Source organism: Rhipicephalus sanguineus, chromosome 9 (genome assembly GCF_013339695.2).
Source record: "Rhipicephalus sanguineus isolate Rsan-2018 chromosome 9, BIME_Rsan_1.4, whole genome shotgun sequence".
Lineage (NCBI taxonomy): Eukaryota > Metazoa > Arthropoda > Arachnida > Ixodida > Ixodidae > Rhipicephalus > Rhipicephalus sanguineus.
Window position 1 is genome coordinate 54,939,737 of NC_051184.2, and position 14,437 is coordinate 54,954,173.

The 14,437-nt window shown below is 47.6% G+C and overlaps 1 protein-coding gene and 1 long non-coding RNA gene across 2 annotated transcripts in view; one reads left to right on the top strand and one right to left on the bottom strand.

The window, feature by feature from the left end:
• LOC119405186 (sodium-coupled monocarboxylate transporter 2) overlaps positions 1–14,437 on the top strand; it is an 86,405-nt gene that overhangs the window by 57,947 nt on the left and 14,021 nt on the right. Inside the window, exons 7-12 of the mRNA XM_037671997.2 lie at positions 107–247; positions 8,328–8,457; positions 10,075–10,163; positions 11,625–11,734; positions 12,719–12,786; positions 14,280–14,366. Coding sequence (XP_037527925.1) covers positions 107–247; positions 8,328–8,457; positions 10,075–10,163; positions 11,625–11,734; positions 12,719–12,786; positions 14,280–14,366 — 625 coding nt within the window. The remainder of the gene's footprint in view (positions 1–106; positions 248–8,327; positions 8,458–10,074; positions 10,164–11,624; positions 11,735–12,718; positions 12,787–14,279; positions 14,367–14,437) is intronic.
• The window catches only part of LOC119405188 (uncharacterized), a 114,494-nt gene that overhangs the window by 52,473 nt on the left and 47,584 nt on the right, over positions 1–14,437 (bottom strand). The gene's annotated exons all lie outside the window — the stretch shown is intronic.

The window sequence follows — 14,437 nt, forward strand, 5'->3', positions numbered from 1 at the left end:
TCCAACCAATCTGCTTAGGCGGTAGACGTTTCATGTTTACATCTAATCTCGATTACGGGACAGCCAGCCGTCTTCATCTCCTTAATTATCGACCCTCGTTTTCCAGAACCAAAGCGGACATCACGACCGACGAGACGGTGTGGGCAGCGGCAATCGGCGCTCTCCCCCTGCACCTCGTCCGGCTGGGCCTGGACCAGATGATTACGCAGCGCTTCCTGGCGGCGAAGACGATGCGCGACGCCAAAGCGTAAGCCTACAGTATGCGCAACGTACCCCTGCGCCAGACCATTTGTCGTTCATCATCACAATCATCATCAGCCTGACTACGCCCACTGCAGAGCAAAGTCATATCTCCAATGTTCCGCCAGACTCCGGTCCTGTGCTTGCTGCTGCCACGTTATACCCGCAAACGTCCTAATGTCATTATTAAACGCAGCGCAACACAACACGGACAAAGTAAAGTGGCAACATACACAGCGCAGACTATCAACTGAAATTTATTGAAGAACATTCACACATATATACACAAGGAACAAGACACGTGATGAGAGAATGAAAAATGTGTTTTAGTGACTAGCACTCAGGTAATCTATTTCGATAGGGTGCAACACTATCGATGGCCTCGCGACACGTGCATCACCACATCTGTAGAAACTAGAAATAGACAGTCTATTATGCTAGAGGTCGCCAGCTGTAAACCCCGCCCACCGCCGGCAACCACCATATCGCCATGGCGCGTGTGACGTCATGTGCTGCATGGAGCGGATCCGTCGTCTTCTACTACTAGACTTCTACCAAAGTTTCAGGCGCTGCAAATCGTTCAATTTCAGTGCCAAGCAGAAGAAAGCTAAAATATCTCGATTTCACGCGTAGCTAACCACAGAACAATATCGTTCGCCAGAATGTAGACGCTCGTACAGCTGGCTGCTTGTTACGTCACGGCTCGCGAGTGCGCCAGTGTTGCCCGACTCGAAGGCCGCTCGCGTGTTTACAAAAATATTCAATTATAAACTAAGTGCTCCACCAAATGAGCCAAAATTTCGCCGGCTTATTTGTAACATAACAGAAATTATGATTGAAAATTGGGTGTCATGGCCCTTTTAAGCGCTTTCTCTCTCCTTTCGCACTAGCGACCGCGCTGAATGCTACGCACAGGCTAGGGATGTATCGGGCCACCATCGCCTCGATGGCGTTGACTACGCTCACGTGCTTATAAATATTTATGGGAAAAGGCTTCGGCATCTCAATGATGCATCTGTTTGTTTGTTTGTTTGTTTGTTTGTTTGTTTGTTTGTTTGTTTGTTTGTTTGTTTGTTTGTTTGTGGCCTTCAGGAGACTGGCTCATACCCATGATGCATCTAGTCGTTCCGTTTTTCTTCTCCTCCTCCTCCTCATCTACTTGAGGTTGTGCCATTTAGTCGTTCCTTCAAGCTATCGCTCAGCGCAGCTGGATAAAACATGAACAAGCTTATCCAGCAACCTCGTTACGGTCTTTTTTATTATTATCACTCGATGTGTACACAAAAGGGCGTCCTCGTCCTTCGCTCTTCAGTTATTTCGGGGGCTTCAGTTTAGCATTCGAAATGCTTTTAAATTCGAAGCATTCTTTAGCGAACCTCTGGTACTTTGAGCGTTTCTATCTACGTATCTATCTATCTATCTATCTATCTATCTATCTATCTAGCCGCCTACGTCTGGGTGCTCTCATGATCGCCTCCTTAACTTGGTGTAGACCAAAATTGGAATGGGAGGGTAAGAGGGTTCGACGAATATGACTGTCTGGTCATGACATGAATAACGTGAAAATCCTACCACGTACGTCGTCAAACCCTTTCCTCCAGACACCTGTGGCACATACCCGTATACGGTAAGCGGGTATGCGCCACAGGAGACTGACAGTTTATATCTTACCAGGAATGGCGAGAACGGACATTGGTAATTTACATCCGACAGCGTAAAGAAGAACTGACACCGGCAGCGTTGACCCGACGAATGGAAAGAATAACGACCAGGATCCCAACAGGAATCGAACCTAAGCATACTGCGTGGCAGTCAGGTATTCTACCACAGAGCCACATCAGGTCTTGACACTGCTTTAGAAAAAGACCCTGTGCATGCATAATATCGGTGCAGCGTCAATTGTGCTTGCAGTGCTGGCTATCTAATTTTATAACAAAGCAATAAACATTGCATATGTACTCCTATGATAAAGACTTCATGCCGGGTTAACGTCAATTGTGGTTCCTGTGTTGGCTGTGCTTCCATAGAAGTTTAGCAAACATTACATTTGTATTCCTATGATTCAGCAAGCTATATACGGGCGTTGTTGGACCGCGGAAAATACGCTAACAAAATTTACGTATGATATTCACACCGTCGCACCGTAAAGTGCACTTCGTCTCGATAATACGTCTGTGCCCTAAAGTGAGTGCTGACCTACGTCAGATCATAAAGGCCGAAACATATACAGCGTTTTTGCCGGCGTTTTCCGGCGTTGCGTCCCTCGGCGTCGTCGCATCAACGCCGTCAGAATGAACCTGACACCTCGTAAAGCAGTGTACAGTTTCCGTCAATGGACCAACAATATGTATTCCTGATTGTAGCTTTTATGTCTCATTTGCAGTTCTGTGGTGCAAAAAACGAGTCACAGTGCCGCCGAAAAGTCTTTTTTTATATTTGACTTGTAGCGCCCGCTATTGGCATTAAGAAGAACCACAAACTCGTAATATATGGCCTCTGAGCTTGAAGCTGCCGCACATCTTTGAGGCCACGTATTCGGCCAGTACACTCATTCCTGCTAAGCCTACCGATGACTTGAGGGCGCCCTGTGTGTGTGTCTCCTAGAGTCACTGTATATGCTACCTTTAGGTAGCAGAGTTGCGCATCTGTCTTCCAACGCCGCTAGCAACCATGCATTGCGGAGAAGCTGCCGCTTAGGCCAATTTTTTTATTTCTCGACGCCGCCGCTGCAGTGAACTGAATTAACACTAGCCATCGGCAGCCAATGTTTATCGCCCGTCTTCGACACGCCAGACAGGTTAATCGGCGACACGGTAGGCATGTCGCCTGCAAAAACGAAGTGCGACTTCACCGCATAGCTGTGGTTGCTAGCCGGACCTATGCGCAACTCTGCTACCTAAAGGTAGCATATACAGTGACTCTAGTGTCTCCCTATCCGCCCGTGTCCACTTCGCGCCTAATATTCCGAATGATGAACTTGAGTACGGCTCTCGGAAAGAGTTCAAAGATATCACGAGCGCTTTGCTGTCGAAGCTTCTGGTGAACAAGCTAAGTCAAATAGAAGCATCAGTTGAGAACTTAAGGGCCACACAGCGCACGGCGACGACTTATTAGATTCGAGGCGGGCGGCAGCCATTTTGGCAGCAGCAACGACGCCGTTACCTAGCGGAAGTCGCTGCCAGCCGCACGCTGATTGATTCTGCGTCTAGAGTGACCTAGAATAGGGGGAGTGTCCAAAGCGCCGGCTCCCGCGTGGGCCTTTTGACGTGAACTCCCGCGCCGCGCCGCTGCTGCGCCGGACCCGTGGGCTTTCCGCGCTCGGGAAGCGCGCGGAAAGCGAGGGGCGTCTGCTACGCGCTGTAGTTTTTTGCGCCGCGTTTCCACACAAGGCACTTGAAGTCTACTTAACTTTAGTAATGCGGTCCGGAATGAAGCTTATCCATCTTTAAGCGTTGTGTTAGTGCTGGGGCAACGAAAGAATGCAAAAAATCATGTGTCAAGCAGCATCAGCGTGGCCTATAGTTCCGGTCACAGAGTTCGAGAACGTTGGTGCGTGTGTAAAAACGCGCAAAACGGACACGCACAAGCAAAGAACGAAAAAAAAAACCCCTATTCGCACGAGTAATCGGGCAATAGCATCACGCATGCACGAATTAAGAGTAATAAAAAAAAGTAAATTGCACGCGCAGTCAGCTGAAATACTTGCGCGCAGTGACTTTACGAGCTTTTTACTCATAGTCGCCACTGGTTTGCCAGCCATATGCACACCGCTTTATTCGACAATTATTAGCCTCCAAAAGCTCTTTATTATGTACGGAGCACACCGGGAAGACGCAAGGGAAACAAAAAAAGAAAGATAAAAAAGAGTAGAGACGGCCATACGACCTGCAATGCTGTTGTCTTATTTTTGTTTCTGAGGTAGTGTACAACAAGGCTCACCGTGCGCAAACATTTGAAAGAAAAACAATGCCAGGTAAACTAACCTTATTGCACAAGTTTTTGCATAAAAGGCGTAATATAGAAAATGCTTTACAAATATCCAGATATCATGAAAATACGGTAATATATATATATATATATATATATATATATATATATATATATATATATATATATATATATATATATATATATATATATATATATATATATATATTGCATGTTGCAGTGGATCGCTGAACGTCAGTATGAAACGTTCGCGCGAGCTACGTGCATTGCTTCAAGCTTTCACCATACGAAATGAAAACAGTTTCAAACAACTCGTTCTCAACTTCAGATGTTTTCACGGTTCTCGGTGGTTAGTGTTCGCCCGGTTCAGAGACTTTACGAAAAGATGTGGACGAGTAATTACATAAAATACAATTGTTTCTGCGGCAGTTGAGTGCGCGCCAACAGGGCACCCGACCGCAATTTCCCGCTTTTTCATGATGACCTCAATATAGCGTCCACCACGATTTCGTGCTGAAGCTCCGGCGTACCTAAATAGCGAGTCTGCTCATCTCTTGAATAAATATAAAGAGATACCAGACGGGTAAAGCAAGCCTCTTTTGTCCCGCAGACGCGTGCAATCAGCTGCTCTAACTGAGAATCACGTTATTTTTCGGGCGATCGCTCGTAGCATGAAGTGAGGCATACACGATGTTGCACTGTTATCGTTTCATTTTCTTTGGTTTGTCTTTTTTTAACGCTAAAGCCTTAGATGCCTCATCAAACACAAAAATTGACCGTCGGCGTCCCGCGTAGCCAACACGAGTGATGCACAAAATCATCACGCGATAACATCGACAGAACTTGTGACGTCACTATGACGTCATTCAACGTGACGTCATATGATGACGCCATCACATGACATGGTCGCTTTCCATTGCCTCCGTGATCGGCCTCCGATGTAGGCAATGTAAAAGCAGGTGAGGTGCAGAAAGCTTGCAATGCCTTCGATCCTGTGCGCAGTCCGAAACCACTTTATGTGCCGAAAGCTTTCGGAGAGGGGCGAGGGAGGATCAATGCATCGACTGACGAAAAAGATGGCTTTCGTTTTCGAGTCATCTCTGGCGAATGCATAAGGAACCATGTTTTTTTTTTATGTAATTTTTTCGCATACATTTCATTTTACCTATGCGGTCAGTTCTTCAAAATGTATAGGTAAGTCTAGTTGACGTCAATATTGGTGACCACCACGTTTTTTATAACCCGACAAAAACAAATCGTCAGACCACACATCGTCAGAATTATCTCTGGCTGAAAGCGGGTTTGCGCGCCATACACCATATTATTATAGTTAGTCATTACGCAAATGGCAAGCATGTCAAGTTAGTGATACCATGAACTATCGGTCGTGTTGGGCATACGTACATTCGTGCCCCTCCGTGCCAATTTTCGTGTATACCAAGTGAACGAGACGTGAGTTATGCGAGTAATTTTTTACTTTTGGTACCCCGGCCACGCCGACTGACACATTCGGCTTCGCATGAAATGGCTTGAAACACCAGAGCGCCGGAGGCAGCCTTGTAAAACAAATTGAATGCACGAAATAAAAGATAGGATATGAAGGGTGCAAACGCGTTAGCATGCATGAGCTAGTTACTACGTGCATATGTGCTACGTTCTCCTGGTTATCTCCAGTTTATTCTCTCCTACAGCCAGTTTACGTTCGTCATCCCACACGAAAGTAAGCTAAGCGCCTTTTCTCACGATGAAGTGCGCGCAGGATGCGTTCCTCAAACAGCCGCGGAAGTGTGGACCAACGCGGTGACAAACCAGCTGCAAAGATATATATATAAAAACCCCGTTTCACAACACACGAACGCGTTCTCTGTGTGATGAGTCGCTGCAGTATTATGTTGCAGTGACGCAGTATTAAATGTTGCTCAAATTTCCACAATTTTAGCTAATAGCGGCCAAAATATCACGCGCGTAGCAGACGCTCGAAGCTTTGACGCGGCTTCCGCCGCGGAGAAAGCCCAAGGGTCCGGCACGGCAGCGCCGCGGCGCGGAAGTTCACCGCAAAAGGCCCTCGCCCCTCCCATGTATTCGCGCGGCGCTTTGGACACTCCCGCTATTCTAGGTCACTCTATCTGCGTCCATCGAACTGCTTCCGGCGTCGACGCTGCCGCCCGTGATGTCGGGACCGTCCAGAGGTGGACGTTTCGGCCACCGTCACCGGTAGCGTCGACGTCGAGGGACGCCGGCGTACGAAACACCGGGAAAACGCCGGCAAAAACGCTCTATATGGTTCGGCCTTAAGTTACCCTTTAAACGCCTTTGTAGTCGAGGTGCCTGGTAAGGCCACGATGTGTACCCAACTGCTACGCTTGCAAAAAAACGTTGATCCACCTCCTAACGCTCGGCTGAAAGCCAGACATCCAGCATAGACAACTACTCGCTGACTGCATCGCATAACACTGATTCCCACAAGGCATGGGTTCTGCCGAATTTTTTCAAATCTTGCTTCTAAAAGAAATCCTTCTGAGAAAATTGCAGTGGCTTAGCTCGGCAATGCCAGGATATAAGTAGCGTTAGCAAAGGTTCAGCTGATTATTTTAGCTTTCCAGATTGTCTAGGATTATTAGCCTTCTTCTGTTCCTTCTTCGTACGCTGAACCGCTAATTGCCAGGCAACTACTTCGGGATCCGATGAGATCAGCTTCTCGGCTCTTCTGCGCCGTTGAGCAGCATTTGCGCTCTCCTTCTCCATGGCGTTACCCACCTGCAAACGCCAGTCAGAGGCGCTATCAAGCGCTTCTAGCGCAGTGTCAGACGGCGACTGCACAGCGAAGGCGAATAGCTGCGCGCGCGCCGGCGCCAGTGTGTCTGCCACGGCTACGACGTCACTCCTCTCGAATGCGCAGACCAGCAGCGGCGAGTCGCGCGCGGCGGTGGCGGAGTCTGCGCGCGCGCCGGCGCCAGTGTGTCTGCCGCGGCTACGACGCCACTCCTCCCGAACGCGCAGACTAGCAGCGGCAAGCCGCGCGCGACGGTGGCGAAGAGCGCGTCAGATGCCGGCTCCGGTGAGCCAGCTGTGTGACATCACTGATCCTCGCACATGCGCAGCACGGCTCAGGAGGATCCACGCGAAATCGGCTCCGGCTAGGCAATTGTAGCTAACGCTACAAAAAAAAAAATCCTGCGCTTAATGCAGCTCCGCTACCGTGAAACCTGGGTAAAAGCATAGCACGTGCAACCCAGTGATTCCCTCGGTGGCGCTTGCCGCCGCCTCGTCAATCGCGCGCTTGCCGAGGCGGTAGCGCCCTCTCTCGCGCGGCGCGGGCATCAATCGCACGTTTCGCAAGCGTTTTTTCGCGGTTTTAGGTAAATTACTTCGATTAGTTCGTGGTTATTCTTGTAGTTACATTATTTTAGACGTTGCTAGTTTATTTTGCGCCGGTTTTGAGCATTGTTAGCCTAGTTTTAGGCCTGTATTGACCACTGCGTGACCGTGCAACATGAGACGATGGATGAGCGACAAGCTGGCCCCTACACTGCGACGCACTTAAAACTTGGCGCGCTGCCACTGTACAGCGGAACGCCTGCCGCATAGTGTCCCCAAGTGAGAACATGTCTACTTGTGCGTTTCTATGCCATCAGATTCCACTAAAACAGCCGAAGACGTGTTTGTGCTCCTAAAGTAAGACTAAACATCAGGAAAACGAGTAAGTATATCAGGCAAAATACAGTGTCTGCCAGTCACAATTCCTTTATTACGAGGCTTCCGAGATGCTTCTCGGTGCTGCTTCTGAGAAGTGTCCCGACATTTCGAGCGGGTAATTTAAAACGAACCACAGCATAGACATGGCTCGGCTAAGCATAGACACTGTATAATCTATAATGCACTATTAAAAGTGCTCACTTGAAGTCCTCACTTGAAGATATCACTTAAAAGTCCTCACTTGAAGACATCGTGCAGGAAGGGAAGTAATAATCGCAGTCCGATACCACTTATTAAATTTTATTTAGGTGTCGTCATATGAGCTCACTATGCGTGGGAGGGTTAAGGCAAGTGCAATCAATACATCTAGTAAATGCCCACTTCAGTGCACGGATGGGTGCATCGTCATGCTGCCTTATTTCGTTTCCTGTGTTTTCTTTCAGAGTAGCGTTTTGCTGCATCGGCATTCTGTCCTTCTTCTACGCTCTCAACGGAGTTACGGCGCTGGCCATCGTCTTTTGGTTCAGGGACTGCGACCCGGTCCTCACAGGAGACATTCCACGCTACGACCAGGTGAAAGAAAACGCCATTACTTTTTTCTTTGCACGCGCTTACTGACAAATGAAGTTTTGCATTACGATGTTCATGAGGGCCAATGGTAACCAACGAACTGTGATACTTTGTAAATGAGGAAGAGGCGTGGCCGAGAGGGGGGGGGGGATAAAACTGATAACCTTGACATTCGCTTAAGGCCTTACAAAAATCGCTATAGAAACTACGTTGCGCGGTTTGTTTCTGCGTTCAATATACTTTCTGGTGACATCAGTTGAATTCCACGTTTTCCACAACCATTGGAATGTGGCGGTTGTTGCCGAAAATTCGACCAGAAATCGAGGTTACTCGGCGACAGAACACCATTGCCACTAAAGGTCACCCTGGCGCTGACAAAGCATGTATTCTAAGACAGATTTAATTGGGGTATAATTACTATAGCTCGCGGGTACGGGTGTGAGAAGACGGTTAGTCATGGTCGCGCTTTTTTTTTTTCCTTTCATCCTTTCTTTCTTTCTTTTCGTGAACGTACGCGTGCTTAAAAAAATACAAGAACTGAAGGCTAGCAGATACAACCGATCGGCTGCGTGAATTGCACGGAGAGTTCATGACGCATTTACATCTAAGCGTAGCCCGACAACATATATAGGCCGTGTAGATCTATAAGTGCACGTTAGAGCATAGAGTTTCCTAAAATTAACTGGAGGGGACTCTGGCGCTGCGATCGTTCAGCCACCATGGGAATGATGGGTAGTACACAAATTTGCCTAGTCTTCGTGCTTGCGGCTTCAAACGTACTTGTGGCTTTGTTTATTGCTATGTTTTGCTTTTCTTTCGGATAAAAGAATGGATCGTTGTGAACTTCGTGACCAGATTTGAATCGCTGAGCCTAAAAAAGTTAAAGTGGCGAAGTGAAACCGCTGACTTTTGCTGAACTTCGTTTTGCGACAAAGCGGTTGCAGCCGACGCGGAGCCAAACGGAGCCGGAAGTACGAAGTTTAGACAAATTTGTGTACTTCCCATCATTCCCATGATGGTTGAAGCGTCATGCGTTGCAGCTCCCATAGACACTAGCGCCAGAGTTCCCTCTAGTAAGTATTGTAGGAAACTCTATGCGTTAGAGAGCCCCACGTGGTCGAAATTTCCGAGGCCCTCCACTATACGGCGTCGCTCATAATCATATCGTGGTTTTGGCACGTAAGAGCTCGACAGTTATTATTACTGACCTGTTCGCTCGCTGCAATCACTCATGCCAACGTAATCACGTTCAACTAAACCTATCTAACGTCCGCCTTTCGAAGCAGACACTCAAAAACATCAGAGAGAATAATAATTCCGGCAGAGACAAGCGCCGTTTGCGTTTCCTTTTTCTTTTTTGTACTCGTGGCTGCCGATGTTATCGCAACATCGCGAGTAATCTGGCTGCGCATTTAGCCTTGATTTTTTTAAAGCTCGATTTTGCGAGATGCCCCGACAGCGCACCTGCTGTTTACACGGTGGCCGTATTTCAAAGGAAAAAGAAATAATAATAAACAGCTTTCGCACTAAACGCGCAGCAGGAAATGAAATGACCGCGTCAAAACATCGTAAATGACTGACGCATGCGCCTTTTTCCTTTTTTTCTCACTTATTTCGCAGATTGTGCCATACTACATCAACACGAGCGCGAGTGCCTTGATGGGTATTAGAGGCCTCTTCCTGGCCGGCGTCATCAGTGCCTCCATAAGGTAACAAAATCTGGCAACATTAAACAGCGAATTCCTACACGGCGCAATCCACGTGTCCTACACAGCGCAATCCACGCCAGCCGGAGTCTGCGCATGCACGACTCCGCCTGAAGGCTCGTTCACACCTGCGACTAACACCGGTCGCGCGACCATTTGCGACTGCAGCGATCAGAAAGCAACCAGAGGCAACCGACGTTCACACCTGCGTGCGACTCATATTCGCCGCCGCACCAAATTCACGCCTGCTCGCATTGCTATTTGCCCCGCAGAATGGGGTGACGTCCTGTTCCTGCGCATCTGATTGGTTCAGAGGCTTGCGACTGCAGTCGCGCGACCGAAAAATTCAGCAGCGACCGACTGAGGCAAAGTAGTCGCTTAGCGACCAAAGCGGCCATTTGCGACCGGTGCTAGTCGCAGGTGTGAACGAGCCTTTACAACGCTGCGGCTCCTACAGAGCCAGGGCAGCGATCTCACTGCGCATGCGCAGTTGGCACGAAGCTCACCCACTGGCGTAAGCTTACCTGCCAGGAAGTGTGCGCCAGTAGACGGTAGGCTTATCTGACGCATAGAATTACCTGCTGGCGTAAAGTTGTCTGCACCTAACGAAAGCTGAAATCTTGTTTTTTTAGTTCCTTTACCGTGATTTCGTACAACAAAGCCGCGCGATCGCAGGCACGTCCAGAATACGTAGCGGTTCACCGCAGTCACGCAAGGTGCCGCTGCTAAAGACATCACTGGATGGAGTGTGTGCCTGCTATGACGTCACCACGGGCGTCACTAGGCGCTGCTCTCTGGGTCACCCGATCTGTTTCGATGCCTTTCCTCTTTTTTTTTTCTGAAGGCTTGGAAATTACATCTAAGTTTTCGTACGACATGAATTACCTGACGCGTGGCAAAAATATCTAAGGTTCCCTTACGAGGCCAAAGAGCAGCCAGTTACCTTGGTAGCGCCAAGCAACAGACTTGTGACCACGTTCAAAGACAAAGTTCAAAGTGGGGGGAGAGCAACCCCCCTCTCCCTCTCCGCCCCGATTCATTCGGGGCGGAGAGGGAGAGGGGGTTGCTCTTCCCCCCACTTTCTCTAATGCGGTACTACGTTATTCACAATAATTCCTGGCCGACTTCAACTTGTCTCGAGCCGAGTCGTCTCTCATCAATGTCTCTAACTGGAAGTTAATTGAAGTCCGAAAGTGGACGCCCGGAAGTGAAGTTACGACCGGAAGTGGCTTAACGAAAGTTCGGCGCAATCTCGAAGTCACGTGACTAAAGTGGTAAATGACGTCAAGGGGGAGAGACAGGCGTGACGTAAATGTCACATCGTCTTCACTGAACTTCCGTCCAATTATTTAGCAGTCTACGAACATGTTTTCTTTTTTTTTATGTGCGCGCGATATTTATTCTTTCAAACTATACCGTCTCATATCTTCTTTCGCGTTGTTCTGTTTTGTTTTTCTTTTCTAGCACAATATCGTCCATCGTCAACTCTCACGCAGCCGTTCTATACGTCGACATTGTGACGCCGTACGTCAAGATACCCGAGAAGAGATCCGGTCTTGTGATGGCAGCGCTGGGTAAGCCAGGTATTTCTTAGACGCGTCATCCGTGGTATCTGCGTTAAATGAAAGGCACCGGACAAAAGTAACCTGATGCTTTAGTCGCATCTTGATATATGTGTCTTGCCAAATTTTCTAAAAGTCGACCAGGATTTCTACCGCAGGCCTGCGGAATTGACTGAGTGAATGATGTTGCTTGTTACAAAAAAAAAAACAAAAAACGACGTGCCCTTAGCTTTCCACCAAACAGGCAGCGTTAGGGTTCGCGTTAAAAGCCCGCGAAACATCGGAGCAGCGACCATGCGCATTAAAGGGACACTAAAGAGCAAAACGATTTTTCTCGCATTAGTAAAGTAGTCTTCCACGATACCAAAAACACCACGCTTGCTGCGAGAAGACGCTTAATAAGCGAGAAAACGCGCAAAAAGAAAATACAGGTGGCGACGCCACCTTGGAATTCCCGCACCATTTGCCGTGACGTGACATATTTTTGACGGCGCCTGCTTGGGCCTACGTAGTTCCTAATCGGTTAAGTCGAAGTACATTGTCCTTTGAGGGGGCCAGAGACTTGACATAACGAGTTTGTGGAAATTTCGTCGAGCCAGTGGCGCCAAGATACGTTAAATGCTCTTTGAAGTCTTTTACGCCACGAATTACAAAGTTCGGTGCGAAATTTAAAAGTGAAACTTTGAACTTGGTTTTCTTCTCTAATAATAAACCTATTGTGGTGAAATAAACTACACAAGAGTTCTCCGAGCACACTTTATCAATCTAAACCAATTCATTGTTTCTCTTTAGCGTCCCTTTAAAAACGACAGAACTGCCGCCGCAAGGTGGCAGTTCTGTCATGTATTTCGTCAGGACGGCTGATTTGCATGAACTGGGAAAAGGGCGCCAAGAGCGCTAAGAAATACAGTCGAGAGAAAGTAACGAACTCGTATTTCCCGCCCTATATACGTGGTCGAAGGCGGGGCCTAAGAGGATGTCTTCTTCGACCAACAGCGGCTGGAAGCGGCACCATTATGACCCTGGTCGGCCTCCTGGTGCCCTACATCGGATCGGCGGCGAGGGTGAGTGAGCGAGAAATGCGACTTTTCCAGGCCTGAAATGAATCGTTTCGACGCTTTGGAGGCCGAAGCACGAAAATTTCTGACAGCTGTCGATCGAAGAGAAAGTCGTTGAATCCGACGTTTTTACAAGACTCAATCGTCTTCGCCTTGTCAGCAATACTTGCTCACCAGACAGCAGAAACTTTCTTCGGCCGCGCAGGCAAGTTGCTGCACTGACGAGCAACTACTGCTGTGCCATGGCAAAAAAAAAAAAAAAAAAAAAAACAAGTTCATTTTGTCGACACGTTGGCTGCGAACACATCCCGCCTTCGACAACATTTGATACCTTTCCCCTATCATCTTCGCATGAGCCCCTGTCCTGCTTGGCAAAATATGTGTGAAAGCTATGAATCCGCGTTTGATGAAACGGTACTAGACTGATAAAATTTGTCGCAAGGTTGCTTACTTTCATTAAAATGAAACTCAGTGTTGTTCTTTCTGAAGTCGCTAAATGAGCGAGCGAGCTATTGATTTAAAAAAAAGCTAAACCTATGGTTCAGAGTGAAATCAGTTATAACTGGTCAAATGGTGTCGACTGACAAAATTTCTGCAAGGCACGAGCTCTTTTTTTCCTTTTGATGGTACATCATGTGCGGACATTAGTCCGTGATTTTGCAAGCCATATCCATTTGAAATAAAAGGTGGCGCAGTTTTCCATATATGCACTATCAAATTTGCAGTAAAAATATGCACTGTTCCGGCTACTTCGACAACACAGCAACGTATTGTGCACTGGAACCCAAGAGGAAATTTATAGAACGCCCGTGTATTTCGTCGCACATTTTGTAAATGAATATCTCGAAACTGGTGTCCACCCTGGAAATTCGTTCACCGTTGATACGCCTTTAATCTCACCGGATACGATTATTAAATTGTAATATGTGCCGCAGTTACGTAAAGTATTTAATGCGTTAATTAGTTAATCTCAGTTAAATAGCCGAACATATATTTGGAAGGTCTCTCGCACATGGAACACCCACCGCAAACTATTAATGGAGCTCAGAGTACAGATATGCTACGTGTAACAGGAAATTTTCTAAAATTATGCATTTGCTATAGCGTAGCACAATGATTAAAACGCTGGCCAGCGTCTGCTAGTGCTCGGCACTTCGTGACGTCACTGTGGCTGGGGCATATAAAGCTCGAACGGATTGACGCGGTAATAAACCCTCTGGTGTTTTGGACCTGTGTGCTGCGTCCAAGTTACTACAGTATTGTATATAAAAAAACGCCTGGTGATGAGTAGAATTTATCTAGCTATATCACAAGCCCTAACACTTTTCAATATCCGTGATACAGGCTTTCCTGCAGAACCCTATGATTAACGCTAGTCGAAATCAGTTAGCTTCTGTTCGCTAGTTATCACTGAAAAAAAAAAAAAAAAGAGGCAACTCATCTAAAATCTCGCGTTTTTTTTTATTACATTGTTTAACCTGCTAATCCCTGTTTCACAGTTCTTCATCGCCCTCTACGCCGCGGCATCTGGACCGTTCGCGGGAATAATTATACTGGCCACCTGCTTCCCATGGGCGAACGCGAAGGTACGTGGCAACGGCATTTTCGGCATTGCTATGACTTTTCGAATTTGGTTATCGAATCACGTCCGCGGCTC